General features: G+C 39.1%; 1 protein-coding gene across 1 annotated transcript; it reads right to left on the bottom strand.

Annotated features, from left to right (window-relative positions):
- Positions 1-20,557: 20,557 nt before the first annotated feature.
- LOC141448329 (cilia- and flagella-associated protein 53-like) lies at positions 20,558-22,150 on the bottom strand. The gene has a single exon (XM_074116660.1). It carries the CDS (start codon positions 22,055-22,057, stop codon positions 20,627-20,629), a length of 1,431 nt encoding a protein of 476 aa, XP_073972761.1. The 5' UTR covers positions 22,058-22,150; the 3' UTR covers positions 20,558-20,626.
- Between the last annotated feature and the right edge of the window lie 1,441 nt (positions 22,151-23,591).

The following is a 23,591-nucleotide window of genomic DNA, read 5'->3' as shown; positions in this document are numbered from 1 at the left end:
ATGGTGATGTAATGTAATGTGTTAGTCATTCGGGGAAGAATTTTGGATTGTAATTATTGGAGACGGTGGATTTTTCTGCCTCCCCCATTATTTGGTCCAAATCGGATTCAGTGGTGACGTACTTTGTTCGTTAGTAACAATAACTATTATTTGAATTTTTAAATCAAATTTTTTTTCTTATTACGACGGAATAAAGGGTCATTTTGGATCATTAATAAAGGGCTGTAAACTTAATAATATTGTTTGTAACCATAAAACCCCCTGGTAGTTTTCAACTTACGCGAGAACTTTTTTAATGTTTAATGTTCTAAACATTTATAAGTATTTAAATGAACAATGTTGGCTCCAGGGAAAAACAAGGAATTAGCCGAGGGACATCATTTCCAGGCTGTTAAACCAATGACTTTTCTTTCCAGTCTTGCCAGCCAAAGTTTTTCTTTTCACCCTGGAAAAGCATTACTTTTTTCTTTTTATTGTTAATATCTTAAAACAGGAAAAGAAAGGAAAAGGCATCTTTCTTTGTCTTATTTCCACTTCGTATTCTTAAGACGTTTAGGGTTTGTCCATTCATCTTTCTTTCTTTTTTCTCTCTCATTTTTTGTGATTTTCTGCAGTTTTTTTAATGACAATATAAATATATTTAGCAATGAAAATGCAAATTTAGCTGTAGACCACATCTACAACAAGAAGTTCTCTTTTCATTTTGTAATCTAAATTCATTTATCATTCATTAGTGTAACAAGATTTCTTTAAATGAATATTAAATAGATATTAAAGTTATTTTGTTATCGAATTCGAGACGAACCCACTGAACCAACAATACATCTTAGCTTTGCGGGTCAAGTCCATATAACCGCCTAACATACTTCACAATAAATTCCTCATATTAACCATTAAATAAAATCCAACGCCTAGAGACCGGGGAATAGAACCCACTAAACCAACAATACATCTTAGCTTTGCGGGTCTAGTCTCTTAACCGCTCGGTTATCGTGGCACCTATTTTATAGATCAAGGTTGACCATGAATTTTTTGATTGCATTAATGTGTAATCATGAAAATAAAAATCTACTTTATCTCTTTGCGTAAATTGGTCACCTACCTTAGTAATTACCATGCACTTACAAACATACCCTGCTCACGTAGATGGATGCAGTAACTAAGATCTTCTGGTCCATGAGAACATAGTTCTTTTCTTGAAATCAATTTAGAATCGAAAATGGCTTAAATTAATTGGAGTTTGAAATTAAGAGAGTTTGTGAATTCGAACCATTGAGAGTGGTAGTAAAAGGAAGTCGTGTGAGCCTTCACTTCCGGCCGTATCCCTTCACCTCATCCACTGGAACCTTCAGTTAATTGTAGGTGGAAATTTAAAGACAATTAGTATAGAAATATCTATGTGAGGAACGTTCCCGTGATGTAGAAATCAATTACTGGATAATTAAGAACGAAGCTGATGAAGCAGTTAGATTGCTCCCGTTTCATTGTTATCCAGCCGAGAGAGTTTATTTTAAGTTTAACCATCGCATAACCTAGCCAACTAGTCGACTATGTGTTTTAAGTATACTATGGTTCGTGGAAAACTTTAATTGCGCGCTACTAAATTGTTTTAGAGCAGGTTATTATAGCGCGGGTGAAACCTTTCATTACGAGTGGTGAATTCCGGGATACTGTGTTAGACGTATAACCTTTCATTGCTAGTTGCCGATCCTTGTTAATTAGTTATCTGATGTTCAAACTCTTAAAATTATCGCTTATTTTACTCTTCGCTAGCAGTGCGGTCTAATGATCTGCATCCATTATCCCCCCGTACATTCCTATATCCAAAATCGTCTGCTGAAACTCCTTTCCATCCTAGACTGCCATCCAAATCCACTCTACCGCGACATAGCCTCCTACAGACCCTACATACTTCTCGAACTTTCTACGCTAGCTACAGGTTTTTTCCTTCCTTTTTCCCTCTGCATTCAGTATTCTTCAAATCTTAAGCTGTCCTCACATACTACTGTTATGAAGGTTAAAATGCGTTGTACATTGACACTTCATGTCTGCATTTATTGTGCATATTTATAATAAAAGATTTATTTATCTCGTATTTATCTTACTCTATCTTAGCCATTGCCTTTGATGTTATCTGTCGTAGAACGATAAAGGATTTGAAGAACAAATTGCCCCCGAAACCCCTACGCCCTCTATCCACCCCCTATCACCAGATTTGGGCACCCTCTGATTTACCAGCTTATGTCCCTAAATCTAAAGAAATTTATAGCGATAAAAAGTTTTTAAATCAAATGATTCAGAGACTTTAATAATCTGTCCTGTAGTAAATGCAGTTAGGGTCCTCAGCACTGTATGTACTAACATCTTTGATTTTATTGGTTGTAACACGCCAGATACATGGGTATCCCTGACCGATTTGAAGTTTCCCTGCATCATCAGAGGTAGCATGAAATCGGTTTGGTGTAGTGATTATTAACTTAACTTGTTTCCAAAAACTCAGAAATGGAAATCTCTTCATTAAACCGATTAAAAAACGTCTTGCTGATGGTGGCTGAATGTCCGAAACCGGTCCGGGATACAATGAGCATGCGCAGAATCAAAGATTTGGTCCAGCAATGCGAATCTAGCAAAAGATATTGTAATCCTGCAAATTTTAGCGTTTCTCCATTTTCTCAGGAGAAATTACAGACGTTGTTTATTTTCTATTGGTGGCTCATGTGTCCACCATTTCGGCATGGTTGGTGACATGATTGAAAACCTTTGTTTAAGTCTATTTTTGTGTGCCTAGCAGTTTAAAGACGTAAGCAGCTATGCGAGGACATTGTAAAAGGTGGATCACTGTTACATTACCCGCAAAACTAAGATGTATTGTTGGTTTAGTGGGTACGATTCCCGGTCTTAGGCCTTGGATTTTATTTAATAGTTAATATGAGAAATTTAAAGTAAAGTGTGCCAGGGAGTTATGGACTAGACCCGCATTGCTAAGGTGTATTGTTGGTTTAGTGGGTTCAATTCCCTGGTCTAGGCCTTGGATTTTATTTAATGTTGAATATGAGAAATTTTGTAGTAAAGTATGTTTGCTAGCCGTCCACGACACCTAATTTGGTAGTTGCCCGCCTGAAAAAATAGGCAATTACTTTACTTTTTTTTTACTATTACATTGTATGTTAATTAAAAGATATAACATTTATAGTCAGAAGTGTTTTTACACGTGCAAGACCACTCTTACTTGGAGGAGCCATTGTGATGAGGTAGATAGATAGCTAGTTGGGCAAAGTGGCAGAAATAAAAGTAACAGTTTGGCAAAGCAGAAGTAGTAAAGCGTGGAAGTCTCCAGAGAAAAGTCCTCTACAGTCTTATAAGTGAATTTGCTTCAGTTTCTCCTACTTGTTGGAGAGACTTTTCTTCCTGATTTCTTACCCCCTCTACTCCTGTATTGACTTTTCAGCTTTTCAGACACCCTGCTTCCCCCCAAAAAATAAACTTTTCCAACCCACTAACGTGAATTCAAATAGCTTTTCGTTGGATGAATTTTAAAATCATCCTCTATAAACACTCTGTGGTCCATATAGTTTACTCTAAAGCACTTCGGAAGATACTTGGGAAGCTGAAGGAATAAAAAGTGGCTTTTTCAAGAGAGGAGAGATTAAATCATTCGCAAAGTTTTTATTTATTTTTTTTTTTTAACTTCCTGTTGGCGGTGACGGTGAAGTAAAGGAATGAGGACTTAAATGGGCTGCTGGAATTCCAGTACTTGGACAGAAATACGATATTCCAGAATTTTGCTTCCTCTTCTGCTATGAAAGTGGAGGAACCGTGATAGTGCAGATTTTCCATTTAGATTTTTCTCTGGACATATCCGTTCTAGTGGTTTTTCCCCCCAAATTGGTCCGTTTGTCTTTACGCTGTAACCGTAACTCAAAAAAATAAACGCAGAAGTTAAAATTTGATATTTCACTTAGTAACCAACAGAGAATACTAGCAAAGTTTTGGTCCAAATCAATTAACCGGATGTTACACTTCACTGAAATCAATTTCCTTCCCAGTTTTTCATTTAATTTTCCCCCAAACGTTACGATTTCCTTTAAACATGGTATCCTGGTTGCTTACAAGGTGATCTATAAATTCTATTTGCAATATTGTTGCCGGAAAATTTGGGTTAAGGGAGATAGGGAGTTGCTTACACTTTTTTCCGAGGGACCTGTAAAGCTAAGATGTATTGTGGTACTGGGATCGATTAGAGGAGGCTTTGGATTTTCTTTAATGGTTGTGTGAGGAATTTATTGTGAAGTATGTTAGGCGGTTATAGGCTAGACCCGCAATGCTAAAATGTATTGTTGGTTTAGTGGGTTCGATTCCTCTAGTCTAGGCCTTGGATTTTATTTAATGGTTAATAAAATAAATTTATAGTAAAGTATGCTAGGCGGATATATGCTAGACCCGCAAAGCTAGATGTATTGTGGTACTGGGTTCGATTCCCGGTCTTAGCCTTGGATTTTATTTAATAGTTAATATGAGAAATTTATAGTAAAGTGTGCTAGGGAGTTATAGGCTAGACCCGCATTGCTAAGATGTAGTGTTGGTTTAGTGGGTTCAATTCCCCTGGTCTAGGCCTTGGATTTTATTTAATGGTTAATAAAATAAATTTATAGTAAAGTACGTTAGGCGGATACAGGCTAGACCCGCAAAGCTAAGATGTATTGTTGGTTTAGTGGGTTCTACTCCTGGTCTCTAGGCCTTGGATTTTATTTAATGATTAATATGAGAATTTTAACAGTAAAGTACTTTGTTATAGGCTAGACCCGCAAAGCTAAGATGTATTGTTGGTTTAGTGGGTTCAATTCCCCTGGTCTAGGCGTGGGATTTAATTTAATGGTTAATAAAAGATATTTACAGTAAAGTATGTTTGCTAGTCGCCTCCGTCCACGAAACTTAATTTGGTAGTTGGACATAAAGCTCTGCCTTACGGAAAAAATAGGCTGTTATTTTTACACTTTTTCCAAAAGTGCCATTACTGTTAATCAGTACTGTTCTATCAACCAAATTGTTTTAATAAGAATTAAATTTTGGGATTAAATTTCCAGAATTAAAGGAACTAGCCGGAAGTACCACTATTAAGAATAAATTGTTCATTTCTTTGAGATTTCCTTAAAAGCAGCTTCTACAGTTTTATTCAATTGTTAAACATTGTCGTGATTACAAATATATAAATTTACCAATTTTGTATATTTGTTCGTTCTTTTTGGAGGCTGATTCAATGTTCCAGAAGGAAAGAAAGAATAATGCCAATTTCAGTCATGATTTGTTTTAAAGATTATTTTCTAGAGCTTTCGACCTAAGGGACTAGATCATCATCAGGGCTTATTGTCTATATTATATTTTTACATTGTTATTGCGAAGTTGGTGTATCTTCTTGTCTGTGTTGAGTTGTGGGCTTAAAACAAACCATTTTCTCTGGAATAATTAACATCAACCTCTACAACTTATTACAAAAATTCATTATTTTTACCTTCAAAAATTATCCAATCAATTGTGTACAATCGATTGTAAGAATCGATGAAAATTTCATTTCCTTTGGGAAAGCGGAAGATCGGACGAGTAAATCTATTAAATCTTCACTTGTCAAAACATATCTTGATGATCTCGTTGGGACTCTTAACTCAGACTGAGTGTATTTAAAGGAACTCCTTCACTTGAGATGAAGAAAATTAATTAAAAGTGAGGAAAACCAGCTAGTAAACAAGAAGTAGAAAAGGAGGGCATGGGCTAGCCGAGTAGATTAGATGAGGAACAATGTCATGAGTCCGGTTGGGAAATTGGTAGCCAGGAGTAGGTAAGGGAGCAAAAGGAATTCATCCACTTTTCTTGCAAAGCATATTGGATTCCTCTCTTCATCGCCCTCTCTCTGTTCACGGGTAAGTTTTAAAGTTTAATCTTCAAATAGTAAGATGAAATAAGAAGAAGGGTGGTTAAAGGGTTTGGCGCAGTGTGAGAGGGGGAGGACACCATGAAAAGTATAAGGGAAAAACGGCAGAAGATAACTCAGCTTCCGGGATACCGTAACCCTTCTAGCAATTCAAATAGAAGAGGTCTTGGATTACCAGCCAGAGTGTGTTGATCTTAGATCGCTCTCTCCTGCCCCCATTTTGGTAGTGTTCACTTCACCCTAGGCTTCTGCGCCACATAATATACATTCTGGCCCCGGATTTAGCGTTAAGAATTGGGAACAGCTTGGGTATATAGTCGGGAAGTGGCAGTGAGCGGGGGGCTGGAGGCTTGTTTGAGAGGGCAATCCGAGGTAGGGAATCCTTTCTCTGCAAGGATGAGAAGGGATTATTTGGGCGGATTGTGGTCTATCCTTGAGGTTGCAGTGTTTACCCCCTCTCTCTCACACCCACATACTAAACCTGCTCCTAGGACCACTAAAAAAAAAAAAAAAGAAGGGAGACGATCTTTGTAGGAAGGATTACTGGTATAAACCCAATGGATTGGGTATATATTCTTTATAAGATGTAATGGTTGTACTTATTCTCTGTGCGCTTACAACCAGACATTGGCAACCGTGGAAGCATTTTGCTACTTTGCTGTCAGTGACGCAATAATATTTTATGGAAGATCAGGATGAACTAGCTACATAAAGTTTTTCTACTTTCTCTAATCCCTCCGTAAAAGGAATCATTGTGATCGTTACAGACTTAAGACATTTTCACCAAATAAATACAGGTTTTGAGAAGGCATAACGGATAGCCGAGCGGTTAAAATACTAGACCTGCAAAGCTAATATGTATTGTTGGTTTAGTAGATTCGATTCCCGGGGTCTAGGCCTGTGGTTTTTATTTAATGGTTTAATATGAGGAATTTATTGTGAAGTATGTTAGGCGGTGGTAGGCTAGACCCGCAAAGCTAAGATGTATCGTTGGTTTAGTCGGTTCGATTCCCGGTCTGTAGGCCTTGGATTTTATTTAATGGTTAATATGAGAACTTTATAGTAAAGTATTTTGGCTAGTTGCCTCCGTCCACGACACCTAATTTGGTTTTGGACGTAAAGCCCGCCTGTAAAAATAGGCATTACTTTACTTTACTTTTTACAGGTTTTGAGATACCGTCTCAACTCGGAAAAGTAGGTACACAAATACGAGAACCCATGACTTGTTCTTCCACAAATCGGGTCGTTTTTTTTTCCTTACTCTTTCACGGCGTTGAGCAAGCACCTCACGGTAATAATTTTGATTAATTATAATCGATATTTTCATCCGTTTTGGACTTGGAAGGGCGATCCGGGAGGACATCAACTCCGACGTCTTCTCGGCCATCTTGGAAACGCTTGAACCACTCAAAAACTCGCGCACGAGATTAACATTTATCACCATAAACTTCTTTTAATAAAAGATAAGTTTCAGCAGCGATTTTATCAAGTTTCACGGTAATTCGTTGCTCTACTACATGTGTACGTAGTACCATGTTTTCGGCAAAACGAAACTAACACCTCTTACACAAACGACGGTTCCGGTCAGACAGATTTCTCTATAAAAACACGTGAGATGCTGCAATCGAAAGAGAAGGCTTTACGCTGCACACCTGTTGGTTGTTATGATTTGGCGCATGCATAGTTCTTCTGTAGCAGCATCAGCCTCGTTTTTTTAATAGCCACACCTCGTAGGTTTGTGGAGTGCAAAACATATCATTACATAATATGTAATTAGAAATCTGTGTTGCTTTCAATTAATTTTTAAATAAAATCGACCAACCGGAAGTTCCTCTTCTTTATTCGATTGGTCGATCACTTTGATCGAAATTGGCTTCTTAGAAACGTCTTGTAAAATAAGTATACCAAGAGGGCCTCCTTTTATCAATTCCCTCTCCCACTAGAAAATTCATTTTAGGGTAGTTCTAGAAGAAGTGTTCCCTTTAAGGTAACATTTCAGTATAATGTACGGTTCTTTGAGTCAGTAACTCGTGATTGGTAGATGCAGAAAGTCGTGGGGGTGTTCCACTCCAAATTGTTTACTCTGCTGGCATTTTCTCCCTTGTACAGGAAGTTAAAGATGATAAACTTTCGTGTTTTCTTTTTATTCAGAAATTAGGAAAACACCAAAAGTATGAATTTTTCCTTCCTGTTTGCTAAATTTTCCTTGTTTATGGCTAAGAGGATTTCTTTTATTTTTAATGTACGCTTTTCTTTTTTCTTTATTATTGCAAACGGTTGATCACTAATTATGTAGCAAACTTTTTCTTGTGTATAACTGGATGTAGAGATCGTTAAAAGTTGTGAATACCTGGTACTAGTACCGGAAGTGAGATTGTTGGAGGGGTGAGGTACTCGGGAAAGTGCTCTGTTCAAAGAGTGGGTACCCATTGCGGATGGATGGTTGTAAAGTAACAGCAGGATGAGGGGGTCTTTGGACACTTCCGAAAGGGCTGACGGGTCACCAAGGTTGTTAGTAAACTTCTCAGGGTGGTTTTCAAAATAACCTTCCTACTACTTAGTAGCAACGTTTTCTACTTAGTAGTGTGCTCAACACTTAGTTCAAGTTTAACGTAGAACTTAGATCACATAATCCAGTACTGGTGAACTGTAATCCATCCCTTCCCCTCTCGCCCTCTCGCTTTCTAGCAATCCTGCAGATTTCCCTTTTTAGCTTTTCATCTGAATTACGTGTTTGAAAAAAAAAAGTGGCTTTTACTAATTGGCCAGTGTTTTCGTGTGATCTGCACAACTGAAACAATGGAAAATCCAACAACTAAAAGTTTCACTTTACTGCAAAGGGTGAAGGTAGATTAGATGGGCGAGCGGTTATAGGGTAGACCCGCAATGCTCAGATGTATTGTTGGTTTAGTGGATTCGATTTCCAGTCTCTAGGCCTTGGATTTTATTTAATGCAACTAATATGAGGAATTTATTGTGAAGTATGTCAGGCGGTTATAGACTAGACCCGCAATGCTCAGATGTATTGTTGGTTTAGTGGATTCGATTTCCAGTCTCTAGGCCTTGGATTTTATTTAATGCAACTAATATGAGGAATTTATTGTGAAGTATGTCAGGCGGTTATAGACTAGACCCGCAAAGCTAAGATGTATTGTTGGTTTAGTGCAGGGGTGAGCAACCTTTTTAACCAATGGGCCAATTTAAATTTAAATTTTTTTTTGGCGGGCCGCACATAGATTAACTCTTACTAATAATTTACGAAACGTCCGTATTGCATGTTTGAACAAGTCACCGACAAGTGTGTATCTCGTCACAAAAAAATCGCGCAGACGCGGCGCGTGCATATTGCATGTTTAAAAACGTCGTCGACAAGTAACTCGCCATAAAAAAATATTTCGGTTTAGTATGTACTACCATTTTATTATAATTAATTTTATAACAATATATTGATGGGAGAAAGTCGATAAAATAAATTCATTTTTAGAAATGCTTGGCGGGCCGCGTGTTGCTCATCCCTGGTTTAGAGGGTTCAATTCCCGGTCTCTAGACCTTGGATTTTATTTAAATTACTTTTTTTGGTATTGACATTAGTCCACTTTTTTTTTCAAGGTTCTTGGCGTCCCTGCGGGTAGCCTAGACTAACTACAAAAAATTGACACCCAAAAGAGCCTGCATGAGAGCGTGCTTGATTTAGGTTTGCTGCACACATATATATACTCAAATTATCCCCCTGTGGGTTCGGGGGTAGAATTGACCCACAGTATTCACCGCTTGTCGTAGAAGGCGACTAAAGGGACAGCTGCCCGCTGACCTTTCCTTTTCTATCCTTTTCATACCTTTTCCTAACCTCTTATATTTTTCCTTTCCCTTCCTGATTTCTTATCCCAAATCCTGGTTCCTTTCTTATGATGTGAGCTACACACGGAAATGCCTCGTGGAGCGCGAGGATTTTAATAAATGTCTCCCACGTGTAGGCCGTGCGTGGCGAATGGGGTAGGGGGAGGAGAGGATCCTGGAGGTTGAGACGGAGGATAGCCTGCGGGTGTCTGATGTCAACACGCCTCTTTGGCCTCGTATTCACCGAGGACCCATGGTCTGAGTTAGCCCGCTCAGATCAATCGGCTTGGGCGACCGTAGGTTTGCGGGTCCGTTGGGCGAGTTGGGGGGGTTGCAGGGTCGATGCCGGGATTCATCCGGGTTATTGGCTTTTGTTTCCACTCAGCTAAGCTGCGTTCGACCATGCCACCTGGTGCCCCCACCGTAGTCACGTTATGCGGTGGGCTACCATCGGGTCTGTTTAGTGTCCGTGGAGGCAGGCTGGCGAGATGTGGTGATGTTGATTTCATTATGGAAATGAAAAACACTTCTTTTGATGGAGGAGAGTCGGTTGTGGAGCGAGCGGAGGGTGCGAGTCTTGGTGGTGGGAGTGATGGTGAGGTGATGGTTTGTGGCGGTGCAAGTTCTGACTGGATAACTCCGAGGAAGGGAGCTAAGCGGTTGAGAGGTTCTTCTCGGCTATGTGAAGGTGGGGTTCCTGGTCGCGGTGGAAGTCAGTTGGTAGGTAAGCCGGGAGTTTTAAAAATGGTAGCCGATTCTATTGGAATAGAGAGAGAAATTACTAGTTTTCTTAGGGAAGGGGAAGTGGCGATGAAGATCAATGAATTTGTTCTCTCGAAAGTTGGAGCCTTGGTTGGGTTGGTCAAGGATTCGGCAGAAGCATTTTTAAAATTGGAGGTGGGCATGGAGGCCGTTGGGAGGATGGAGGCGCGGCTTGGTGAAGTGGAGAAGGTGATATTGGAAATTAGGGAGAGTACGGTTCAGAATCAGAAATTAAGGATTAAGGATACTGTTGATTCTGGAGAGGCTTTGCAACCTTTGACGCGCGACAGGCAGGTTACGACCATTAAGCGGAAAACATATTCGGAGGCAGTAGATATGGTCTCTGCGAGTGCTTCGGGTAGCAAGAATGCGATGTCGATGAGGCGAAAGCGTCACTCCCCGGCCGCGGTGGTGATTGTCCGCCCTCCGGAAGGTGTGAACGACGCGAAGTCTGAATTAATTAAGTTAATAGACCCCAAGGAAGAAAAGCTGCGCATTAAAAATGTTAGAAGGATAGGAGGTGGTGGCGTTGTCGTTGAGGCTGCATCGAAAGAGGAGGCTTCTAGATTGGCAGGTTCAGAGACTTTAAAGGAAAAAGGTTTTAAAGTAAATATTTCTGGTCGTATTGGCCCTAGAGTTATTGTCTATGATGTTGAAAAGAGTTTAACTGAGGAGCAGATAGTTGATGCTATTTTAATTCAGAATGAAGAACTGAAGAGTGTTGAAGGATTTCGTGAGGGGTTTAAATTGAAATTCCGGGTTGGTCCTAGGCGGGAGGATTTGGTTAATTGGGTTGCAGAAGTATCACCGGAGGTAAGAGAATCATTAATTAGGAAAGAGCGTTTGTTTATAGAATGGCGTTCGTGTAGAATACAGGAATTCATAGGCGTGCGAAGATGTTTTCGATGCCAAATGTATGGGCACGTATCTGTGGCTTGTAGGCAATCTGTTGTTGTTTGCGGATATTGTGCGACGGAGGGGCACGAGGAGAAGAATTGTACTAACTTGGATAAGCCCCCGTCGTGCGTTTTGTGTACTAGAGCTAAAAGAGTGGCGTCGCATAGTATTGCAAGTAAGACTTGTCCGGCCTATCAAATGGCGTTTCAGCGTCAGATGAGTAGAATTAATTATGGCGCGTGAAAATAAATTGAGGATCGTGCAGATAAATGGTCGGCGTGCTGCGGTGGTGGCGAGTGAGTTGCGTATGAGAGCGTCGTGTTCCGAAGTGGATGTGTATTTGATCCAGGAACCCTACTGCGCGTTCGGGAAGGCGGCAGGTTTTCCCTCCCCTTTTCGTGTGTTGACTGGTATTGATAATGCTCAGCCCTGGTCTTCGATTGTTGTGTGTAATACCGATATTAGTGTCGTGGTCCTGCCTCAGTTGTCGGACCAGTACTTGGTGGCTGCAGAGTTACATGGTAGATTTGGTAGCCTTTATGTGGTGAGCCTTTATTGTAGATACAGCTGCCCCATTGATCAGTTTTTGGAGCGGTTGGAGGTGGTTTTGCACGCTCTGAGAGGAAAGCCTGTGATTATTGGCATGGACGCAAATGCGAGTTCCCCCTTGTGGTTTGGTCAACGTTCGGATGCTTCTGGTTCACGGTTGGAGGAATTTGTGCTCGAAAAGGGTCTATCGGTTTTAAATGAGGTCTCGTCCTTTACTACCTTCTCGTCGTTCGCGGGGGAGTCCAACATTGACGTATCTTTGGCTTCTGTGTCGGCATTACGATGGAATTGGACGTGGAGGGTAGAGCCGACCTGGTGTACTAGTGATCATCGGTGTATTGTCATGGACTCGGTAGTTTCGTGTGTACAGAGGAAATATGAGGACGTTGAGCGTTTCCAGTGTGGACGTGCTAATTGGAACAGGTTTGAGGAGAGCTTTGCTTGTGGGATTGAAAGAATGGCTGATGACCTTGAGTCCTTAGGGGCTGATGATAGGGCCGCTATTTTAGGGAGAACTATTGTTGAGGCTGCGAGTGTTTCGATGCCAAGTGGGCGTAGGCGGCTGGGGGGGGTTCCCTGGTGGTCATCTGAGATAGCTACCCTCCGTCGGGAGGTTGTTCGGGCGAGGAAAAGGTTTCAGAGATCGCGGCGTCGGCTGGGTCGGTGTGAAGCTTCTGGATTGGTCTGGGAGTCCTATAGACAAATAAGGAATAAGTATACCGCTGCGGTGAATGGTGCTAAGCTTGAATGTTGGAAAGATTTTGTTAGGAAGGAAGGTAATGCATCTCCATGGGGTTTGGTGTATAAGGTCAAGTTTAGAAATGTCTCCCGGGGTTCAGTTTTGACTTCGGTTATGTCATCTGGGGGGGATTATTCCTTGGATTGGCCCACTACTGTCCGTTCTATTTTGGACGCAGTCTTTCCGGCGGATTTGCCAGAGGATGACACTCCAGCACAGGAGGCGACTCGAAGGCTGAATCGGTTGTATCAGGACTCTTCTGACGTGGATTGTTTCGAGGAGGAGGATGTCGAAAGGGCGATTAATCAATCAAATGGTAGGTCGGCCCCAGGTCCTGATAGAATTACTTTGGAAATGATTAAGAGGGCGTGGTCGGTTTGTCCGACAGCATTCTTGAATGTATTTAATTGTTGTCTGAACGAGGGAGTGTTCCCTGTGTGCTGGAAATCGGGTGAGCTGAGACTGATATTGAAGGGTGGAGATAGACCGTTGGATAGTCCCAGCTCTTACCGTCCCATTTGCTTGTTACCGATTTTGGGTAAAATATTGGAACGCCTATATATGAATAGATTAACGACGATATATGAGAGCAGAGGTCTTAGTCAGGCTTCCCAATTCGGCTTTAGGAGGGGACTGTCTACGGAGGACGCGATTCGCTCATTAATAGGCCACATAGTCCCGGAGTATAAATATATCGCGGGTATTTTTACGGACATTTCTGGTGCTTTCGATTGTTTGTGGGGGGAGGGAATCTTGGAAAGATTAAGAGAGATGAACTGTCCGATGTATATCTTTCGTATGGTGGCGTCATTTTTGCGAGACAGGGAGGTTTTTGTGCGATCAGATTATCAGCGAGTCTCTCGGGATGTTACGCGGGGCTGTCCGCAGGGCTCTATTTCGGGGCCGATCCTATGGAATATAGTCTTCGACGATCTGTTGGCTGGTGACGTTCCGGGATTGCTGGGTAGGGTCGCATACGCGGACGACTTAGTTCTTGTGGTAGGAGGTAATAGTAGGGCGCAATTGGAGGCTAATGCCTCATCAGCGTTGAATTATGTTTGCACATGGTGTAAGCATAATAAACTAAGGATCGCTCCGAATAAGACGGTGGCGATGTTGTTGAGGGGGTCGCTTGCCCCTACCCGTCAGCCAGTAGTCAGATACTGTGGCGATAGGCTGAGTTGGGTGTCACAGGTCAGATACTTGGGGATGATCCTGGATGCGAAATTAAGCTTTGTGCCACATGTAAGGGATTTAAGAAGGAAGGCTAGTTCTTTTGTCGGACAGTTGAGATCGGTAACGAGGAAAGAATGGGGATTGAAAAGGAAGGTAGTGAGTACCTTATACCGTGGGGTTCTGGTCGCTCAGGTGACCTACTGTGCGTCGGTTTGGGCCCATCGGGTGGGGACCGCGATTGTGAGGATGCATCTTATGGCCGTGCAACGTTCTATTCTGTTGCTCATGGGGCGTTATAGCCGGACCACATCCACGGAGGCTTTGCAGGTGCTCACGGGATGCTTGCCATTGGACATGGAGGTGGTTAGGGCCGCGGTGAGATATGGTTTGCGAAGGGGCATAGAGGTGCGTGTCCCCATGTTAAGAGCCTTACGATTGTCGGTGGCTGATATAACCGAAGATTACCGGTTATGGTTTAGGGAAAGAATGTACGGCGAAGTGGAAGAGGAATTGAATCGGGAATGGAGGAATAGGTGGCGAGCGTCAACTAAGGGAAGAACAACCTTTAGTTTCGTCCCCGACGCTGCCGGAGGTAGGCGGCTGGTTTCCACTGAGATGCCATATGCAGTTGCACGATTGGTCACGGGACACGGTATGTTGCGCGCCAAAATGTTCGAAATGGGCTTAGCAACGGACCCATATTGCGCTTGTGGAGATCCAGAGACAGCGGAGCACATTATTATGGAATGTGATCTTTATAATGATTTGCGCTGTATTATGTGGCGGAGAGTGGGATTTCCGTTCTGCTTGGCTGGAGACGTTTTCCCCTTGTTACTGGAGAACGCGTCTGCGTATGTGGCTTTCCGCGAATTCGCGCAGGCGGCCTTTGAGAGGCGGATGACCTCGGTGGTTGGTAGATGAAGTAGATCTGGTTGGTTGGTTGAAGGGTGTTGTTGGGAGTTTGATTTGGTGCGTATTTTTCGAGTTTGTGTTGGGTGTGTGCGAGTGTGTGTGTGATTTTATTTGTTTTATTTATTTGTAATTGTGTGATTGTTGAGATTTGTTATTGTTGATGATTTGTTGTTGTTGTTGTTGTTGTTGTGTTGTGTTGTGTTGTTGTTGTTGTTGAGATTCTCTGTGCCTGTTGGCTTTGTTGCTTTGTTGGCCGGGACTTGTGAGTGTTGAGAGCTCATTTTGTGGTGTATACGTGGGGCGGGTATGAGCTAGCGCTCGGGGACCGCCCCTAAAAAAAAAAAAAAAAAAAAAAAAAAAAAAAAAAAAAAAAAAAAAAAAAAAAATATACTCAAATTAAGCTCAATCTCCGTTCCTGTCTTGAAATGAATGGTACAGGGAGGACCTGATCATGAAAAAAAGGTGCCAAGGTATTGGATGTCACAAAAAAAAATAACCTGCACAATTTCCAGGTGTTGGATACACTTTATTTGGGGAAAGAGCTTAACTGGGAAGAGCATTATCGGCTACATAACCATCTCTTCCTAGGTCTTCCCGTCTGACACTCTGGGTTACTGGATGTTTAAGCAAGATCTAGCCTGCCTAGACTCTCACATCTAGCTCACGTCAGCTATTGTAGATTTTTTTTTTTTTTTTTTTTTAAAGGATAAAACGAGTTTTAAAAATTTTTCGTTCAAAGAAAATTACGCAACCCGAAAAGGTCACTTCACATAACGATTTGTTAGTTTTAGTTTTAGTGGAGGGGTGGTGGGCATCTCTCTAAAGTATCTTTTCCGTTTGATTTATGGTTTTAAAAAAACTAAATAATGTTTTGATGAATTTATTGTTTACATAAACGCGGCTGTTTGAAACCTTTGAACTTTGAACTCTTCCTTCTTTAGCTCATTTAAGTTCAAAAACTGTTTCCTATACTCACACACACAGACATACACACACAAAAAGTTGTTCTTACCACTTCTTGCCAGATTATTATATTTAGAAATATATATTTCAAAAGGTATTATATTTAGAATTAATATATTATGAAAGTTTAGCCAAAATTGTGTTCAAAATTATATTTTAGCAATTAAAAGGGATCTTAGTGAATAAGGAGGAAAATATGGTGGATACCAGCCCAGGAAATCTGTAGACTACAGCTGTGTCCTGTGGGAGGACATCAGGCTCGCAAAGTTTGGTTAATTAAAACAAGTGTCTCGTAGTCTCTAGCGCCTAAAGCCCCTTCGGTCCCTCCCCCGTCTCAGATTGTGCGGATACTACCGATTGATTTATAATAGAATATTAGATAACAAATTAATTTTGTTGGGATGAACTTATTTAAAAAATAAACTTCATAATTATATAAGTACACTTTAAATTTTTTTTTTTTTTTTTGTTGGAGGGGCCCCGTAATTAATTATTGAAAAAATGAAATAAAAAAAATTAAAAGATTTAAAAAAAGATAAATAATAATATGAAATGAAAGAAACTAGGCACAAAAAAAAATTTTAATATCTTTTAATAAAAGACTTAGTCTAAAGTTTCCGTCTAATTAAAGTCGATCTCACCTACTTTACAGCTAATTAGACCACTTCTTTCTTTAACCTGTTACAGAAATAATGAAATATCTTAAATAAAGATGTACTTAAATGTTGTCTTTAATTTTTATCATTACTTTCTCTGAATCAAGTGAAATTATGACGATTGTCTCAGATTTTCTAAATCGAGATTATATCGATAGTATTTGTTGTACGGTAAATGAGGCAATATCTCAAAAAAAAAAAAAAAAAAACTGCGGCAGTGTCATGGACACGGCTGTGTGTTGTACGTGAATACGTTTACGTAGCGGGTTATATTTTTTATATAAAATATTTTTATTTATGTATTTAGGATGAAACAAAGGGGTCTTCACAATCGACGATCGAACACAATCTATGCCTATACAGTCCGCTGTCGATGTAGAAGCGATTTCATCATCCACTTGCATAATTTCAACCGGCCCAGCTGCAGATGTACTGAGACACCGTCGTTGATCCGCTCGGCCGCATTCATTCTTTTACGTTCCCGGCACAGCTTGACTCGGTCATATGGTGTTTTATTATTACCATTCGATTGTTCTTGAGAAGCCCTTTCCAACCGTATACGATCTCTGTATTTGGTTTTGGCTTTTCGACGCGTATAGGTTGACATTATATATTTTTGATAATATTTTTTTTATTCTAACACCTTATTATATTCACTGTCACTATTTTACAATGATGTTTTATATACAATCGATAGATTGTGACGACAGCTGACGATTAAAACTTATACGAACATCGTAGCTTCTCCGAGTCAAAAGTTATACCATTTGCAAATCTCGATACGCAGCAAAACGATCTCAAAATGGCGGCGCTTCCCCCTCCACTGCGCGCGATGCGTCACAGTTCTCGCTTATCGTAATGAATTCTTTGATTCTTTAGCTATCCAGTAGTCTAATTTAATTTTGGATGTAGACGATAGATTCGAAACTATAATGCCAAACTGTATCCCTCGGTTTTTGTTATCATTAGGTTTTTTGGAATGCCTCCATGTGATAGCAAATTTAAAGACGTATTCACGTCCAAAAAGACCTCAACAAGATGAAACTTTAAAACTTTATGTAGCGATTTTTTTTATCACTTCGCGATCAGAATTTTGTAACCGGAAATGGCCGGCCGAAATATTATTGCGAAAAATTGGGGGAGAACTCTTTATAAACTGAAATTTGATAATATCTGATTTCTTTAAATTGCTTGCAAATTTCAGCGAATTATGAAAAAATAAATAAATAATAATACTCCATTCCAGTTGATGGTTAAGATTGAATCAATTGAACATTATTTAGTAGCCCATTCAGAGATCTGTGTGTCTGTATGTATATTTGTGCGTGCAATTGGGTTACGGTTTTTCTAGCCACCTCCTAAATACCTAGTGAGCATTTATATGCGACAAAATGGTGCGCTTCAATGATCTTCATAATGAAGCGTTTATTTCCGCTTTATAGCACATTTGAGAATCAATAAAGTGCTTTAAAAATGGGATAAATCTTCTATTAAACTACCGTACGTAGAACTTCTGCCTATTTAATAGAAGTTTTATTTTTTAGGTACCTCAAAAAAGGGATTTACTGATTCAAGTAGCTATTGAGTTTTGTGTAAGTGAAAGAGAGCTCATTATACGTAACTCAAACACGGAGAACCACAGGAAATTAAATTTGGTTTACGTCAAAGACAAACAAATAAACTTCTAGACAAAATCAGCGAACCGTAAACGTCACGTCACTGAATCAGTCGCCGACCTTTTTTTTTGTCATTTTTCCGGAAAAATGGTTTCTACGATTTTCTTTAAACTTGTTGCACACTTGTTGCCACGTATCCTGCTCTACAACTTTCATCAGGAACATTTTTCCCGGAAAGAAAAATACGATTGCGGCAGTTCTGGGTGAGAGGGGAGGTTGGATTTCCTTGGAAAGTTTTATTTCCAAGTGAATTTATGGATTTGTTCCATAGTCAATATTAATAAGGTGTAAATATGCTACTGAATTCCAGAAATGCAGAGAAATGGCTGACCGGAAATGCTACATTTCAGTTAATATTAGTGTTGTTTTTTTTTTTTTTTGGTCAAATACTTTTTCAACGTTAAATACCCTTTAGTGCAATTAAATAAGTTTTAAGGAGAAAGTCGTGTGAGTTAGCGAAGTTGGCGTGTTAGTTAGGGAATTTAGCGTGTGAGTTAGCGAAGTTAGCGTGTGAGTTAGCGAAGTTACAGTGTGAGTTAGCGAAGTTAGCATGTTAGTTAGCGAAGTTAGCGTGTTAGTTAGCGAAGTTAGCGTGTGAATGAGCGAAGTTAGCGTGTGAGTTAGCGAAGTTAACGTGTGAGTTTGCGAAGTTAGCGTGTTAGTTAGCGAAGATAGCGTGTTAGTTAGCGAAGTTAGCGTGTGAATGAGCGAAGTTAGCGTGTGAGTTTGCGAAGTTAACGTGTGAGTTTGCGAAGTTAGCGTGTTAGTTAGCGAAGATAGCGTGTTAGTTAGCGAAGTTAGCGTGTTAGTTAGCGAAGTTAGCGTGTGAGTTAGCGAAGTTGACTTTTTGATATTGGATAGGTGCATTTAAATGAAATTTGACTGCATTATATTGCTGTTTTAAATATTTTTTATGTTCTTATACTTTTAAAATTCAATTTTTTCACCTTTATTAGGTGTACTATTTGTTGAAAATTTTGAATAATATAATCTTCTGTTCCATTTTGTATGTAAATTGCAGTACAGTTGAGTAGTATGCTGCTTTGTGGTTTTGTTTTCTATAATGTTATCCAATGCAAAACACAGATATCTGTCGGCCCCAGTGTTTGTTAGATAATTTCTGGGCAAGGACGGAAACTAGAGCCACACCGCTTTGACTAGCTGATCTAGAAATATTGTATGGACGGGTAACTGTTGTTATATGCTCCCTCTTGTAGTTGTTGTTGTTGTTGTTGGCTGGCTGTCTGTCAGTGTGTGTAGTTCGACAAGAACCATCATCATACATGCACTTTCTCATACATTTAAAATTGCATTCGTTGCATAGTTTGGGGCTAACTAGTTCTTCAACTAGCCACCTCAAAGCCACCGTGTATTTCATTTATTATTTACCACTTTCCATCCTCCATTAGTATTCAACCACTGTTTTAGTGTGGATTACTTTTACATTCACTTTGCTTCACTACGTAAGAGGAAGTACTAATCGAGGAAGAAAATAATCGAATCAGATTTTCGATTTCGAGTTTTTTTTTTTTTAACCGGAATTGTGCGTTTTAAGAGTCCCTTCAACCCCTCCAATGTCGAAATCGCAGGAAGTACCTAATACTGATGGGTTTAGGAAGTTTGAACAAAATAATTTGCGCTTTGTTGCGCTTCTTAATTGCCTAGGTTTGGACCACTTTACTACTTCTCTGCGAATAAACAAAAGAAAAAGTCACAAACTTGCAGAGGTCGGTAGGGTGGCCCATTTTAACTGGTGATGTTGAAATGTGGTGCCCCTCTCCTTCCTTAAAAGAAAATATAATATCCAACACTTTTTGCCAGCAAATAGACTTTTGTAAATACTAAGTTTGAAAATACGAATTCCAAATGTTAATATGGACTAACAATACTTACACCTTGTCCAATACAAATCTTCACAATACACTTCCAAAGCTGTAACAAAAAATTTTACTTCCACCTCCTCTTCACTAGTAAGTAAGTAAAAGTAATTGCCTATTTTTTCAGGCGAGGCTTAATGTCCAACTACCATTTACTAGGTGTCGTGGACGGAGGCGACTAGCAAACATACTTTACTGTAAATTTCTTTTATTAACCATTAAATAAAATCCAAGGTCTAAGACCTGGGAATCGAACCTACTAAACCAACAATACATCTTAGCATTGCAGGTCTAGCCTATACCCGCCTAACATACTTTACTGTTAATTCCTTTTATTAACCATTAAATAAAATCCAAGGCCTAGAGACCGGGGGAATCGAACCCACTAAACCAACAATACATCTTAGCATTGCGGGTCTAGTATCTTAACCGCTCGGCTACCACCTATTCACTATAACAGTTAATTTATGTGATTAACTAATAAGCAATGGTCTATTTATAAGAAAAACTTATCGGTGGAAATTTAGTGATTTACACTCACAACTGGGCAAATAATATTAGTCTTTTATAAAAAAAAAAAAGGAAAATTAAAAGAAAAACATCAAATTAACTATTTATTTTCACTACTTTTCCGAATTTTGTTTGATCAGGACAAATTACCCATTCCTTGGACACAGTATCCTGTAAAATGGGTGATCATTTTGATCAGGAGAAGCGACCATGTTTGCACATTCAATTCGTTTTGCTTCGTCCTCTTCCATTGCTTGTATTTCCTCTTTTAATCGCACTTCCTTTCTAGTCTTCTCCAACCGTTGGTTATACTCCATCTGGTCCAGTAGATCTTGTTGTATTTGTTTTGCGTATTCATATTTTTGTAGGTTATATACTTTGTCCAGATCAAAATTGTACATTTCATAGAATTTCTTATCATCCTGGGCGGCTTCTTTTTGTTGTTTGATGCGTTCCTGTTTTTCAGCCACCTGTTTATCCCAGTAGACGGATATCTCTTTAGCTAGATCCTTTCTCGCTTTACGTTCTTCCATTTGGTTCTTTCTTATCTCTTCCAGTTTCTCTTGCTTTATGTTGAATATCTGTTCTTCTTCTTGTTTGTCTAGGTTTTTCTTATATTGATTGAATTCTTCAGAAACTTTTGCAAATTTTTTCATATCTCTGGCCGTTTCTTCTTTCATCGATGTCTGGCTTTGTTGGGTATTCTCTAAGTCACGTCTTAAGTCTTCTAAGAAAATTCTATCCATTTCATCATCCCATTCTTTCCTTTCAGCTTTGATCTGATTATTCACTTCTATCTGCTTCATCAGGGAAGCGCGTAGATCATCTCTGTTCTGGTATTTCCACTCCAGATTCACTCTATCTTCTTCTCTCATCCTCTCCGCCACCTTTTTCCAATAATTCTTCTCCTCCGCTTTCAATGAGTTCTCCTCATCTTTAGCCATTTGATGCCCAATCATTTGTTTCTTCAGATCGTCATCCATTTGTAAACGATCGAGAAATCGTTTCCTTTTCTCTGCATCCTCTTGGTTGTACACTTTCTCATTACACATTATCTTAAAATACATTGCATCAATCTCTCTTTCTTTCTTCATCAGCTGTTTTTTCTCCAACATTTGCAATTCATGCGCACCGTTCAGCATCCGTCTTCTTTCCAATTGTTCTTTCAATCGAAATTCATCACAATTCATTATTCTCAACCTTTTGTACATTTCTTCCGCAAACTCTTGGCGCTCTTTTTCATGTTTATCAAGAATTGCTTTAGCTTTGATCTTTTTCATTTCATTCAATTTTTGTGCATAATTTTGAGCTTTCTCTACATACTCATAAGTTAAGCAAGACTCATCTTCTAACAGCTGTTTCCGTAAATCATTTCTCTTAGACTCCAAATGGTTTTCATTGGCTTGTAACGCTAAACTAACTTTCTTATCTACACGAGAATAGATGGCTTTCAGATTGGTTCGTTGTAAATAGTTAATTTTTAACGCTTCTATTTTGTCACGTTTTCCTTTGCTTAGTAGAGCGGCTGTTTTGTCTTTGGATGCTGCGATTTTATCTACTGGAATGTTCACAATCATTTTATTTTATTTTTTTATGTATAATTGCAAAGTATTGCCAATATAATTATTAGTAAATAAAGCCTAGATTAATTCTGTATTTATGGAAACTTAAATAAATATGTATATTTTTTTTAAAAACATATGTTCATTTACAGACTTTTATTGTGTACAAATAAAAACTATTCGATTAGTTTAGTCTTGTGGGTGAATTGATCGATTGAAATCGATGGGTAATAAGCAGGTTATAGTGGAGAGCAATGTGTGGTGGTAGGGTGTAGTGCTAGCAGGTAAGATAAGTGAAGTCAGAAATCTCTACACGAAACTGATTTACGAGTATCTACCTCTGATGGTGCATGGAAACTCTGAAATCGATCAGGGATACCGATGTAACTGGCGTGTTCACACAGTGCTGAGGACCCTAACTGCATTTACTACAGAACGATGTATTAAAGTCTCTGAATCATTTGATTTAAAAACGTTTTATCGCTATAAATTTCTTTAGATTTAGGGGAATAAGCTGGAAAATCAGAGGGTGCCCAAATCTGGTGTTAGGGGGTGGACATGCCAACATTTTTGTTCTTCCAAAATCCTGGTATTGTCTAGGCATGTTTGTGGGCATTATCTTGAAGATTTTATTTAATATTTTTTATAATTTATTTATTTTAATGCACCAAAAGAAGAAATGTAACAATGCTTTCTTGAGTTAGAATCGCTTACCCACGTTCTTTGGCAGAAGCCTTAGTTAGAGGAATGAGTTTGGTATAGAACAGCGTTTCCCAACCTTTTGTTGGCTCACCGTACCACTCGGTAGTCCATCATGCTAAATTGTACCACTTCGTAAAAATGATTGTATTTCACGAACTCTGTTATTCCAAGTGTGTTATTTTATTATTATTATCTTTATTTGTATAGAGATACAATGTATCTGTTACAAAGCAGTTCAAGTTCATGTTCACTTTATAAACTTAGTAAAGTGTAAGATCTTAGTTTTAAAACTTTTTTTTTTAATTATTAAAAATTGCTTACATATTATTTCTTTTAAGCATTCAACTACCTCTGTAAGTACCAATTAAATTTAATGTTGCTTGGATAGGAGCTTACTTAGTACAATCAAGTCTCTTTAAGCATAGTTTTTAAAATAGTTATCATTTAAGTTCTGTCACGTCATAATTTTATTATATTTTCTTTATCTTTTATTGATAATGATGTAGATTTTCCAAAATTTTCTTTGTAGAAGGAGGTTTGAAATCCAATTATCGTTTGTGTTTTCGGGCTTAAGGAAAATACTCCATGAAAGACAATTTTAATCCTGTTAAATCTGCTATTATATTTTCTCGAATACCTTGAGACAGACTAACGTTATTACAACTTTACTATACAATTTTATTAATTAAAATAATTATTATATGTTATTATAGGAAAAAAACGTTTCTACGATATTTTTATGATTTAATTTTTAATGTCCGCCATTATTGATTATTTTTCGCGTACCACCACAGGTTGGGCAACGCTGGTATAGAAGACTCTTCCCCTAAGTACAGGTAGAAGAGTG

This window comes from Rhodnius prolixus, unplaced genomic scaffold, assembly GCF_049639745.1.
Source record: "Rhodnius prolixus isolate KJV_2025 unplaced genomic scaffold, Rpr scaffold_19, whole genome shotgun sequence".
NCBI lineage: Eukaryota > Metazoa > Arthropoda > Insecta > Hemiptera > Reduviidae > Rhodnius > Rhodnius prolixus.
Note: the sequence above shows the minus strand (reverse complement) of the source record. Positions and strands in the feature narration are given on the sequence as shown.

What these genes read in the sequence shown, in the direction of transcription:
- LOC141448329 (XM_074116660.1), bottom strand. Translation starts at nt 22,057, where the DNA reads ATGATTGTGAACATTCCAGTAGATAAAATCGCAGCATCCAAAGACAAA.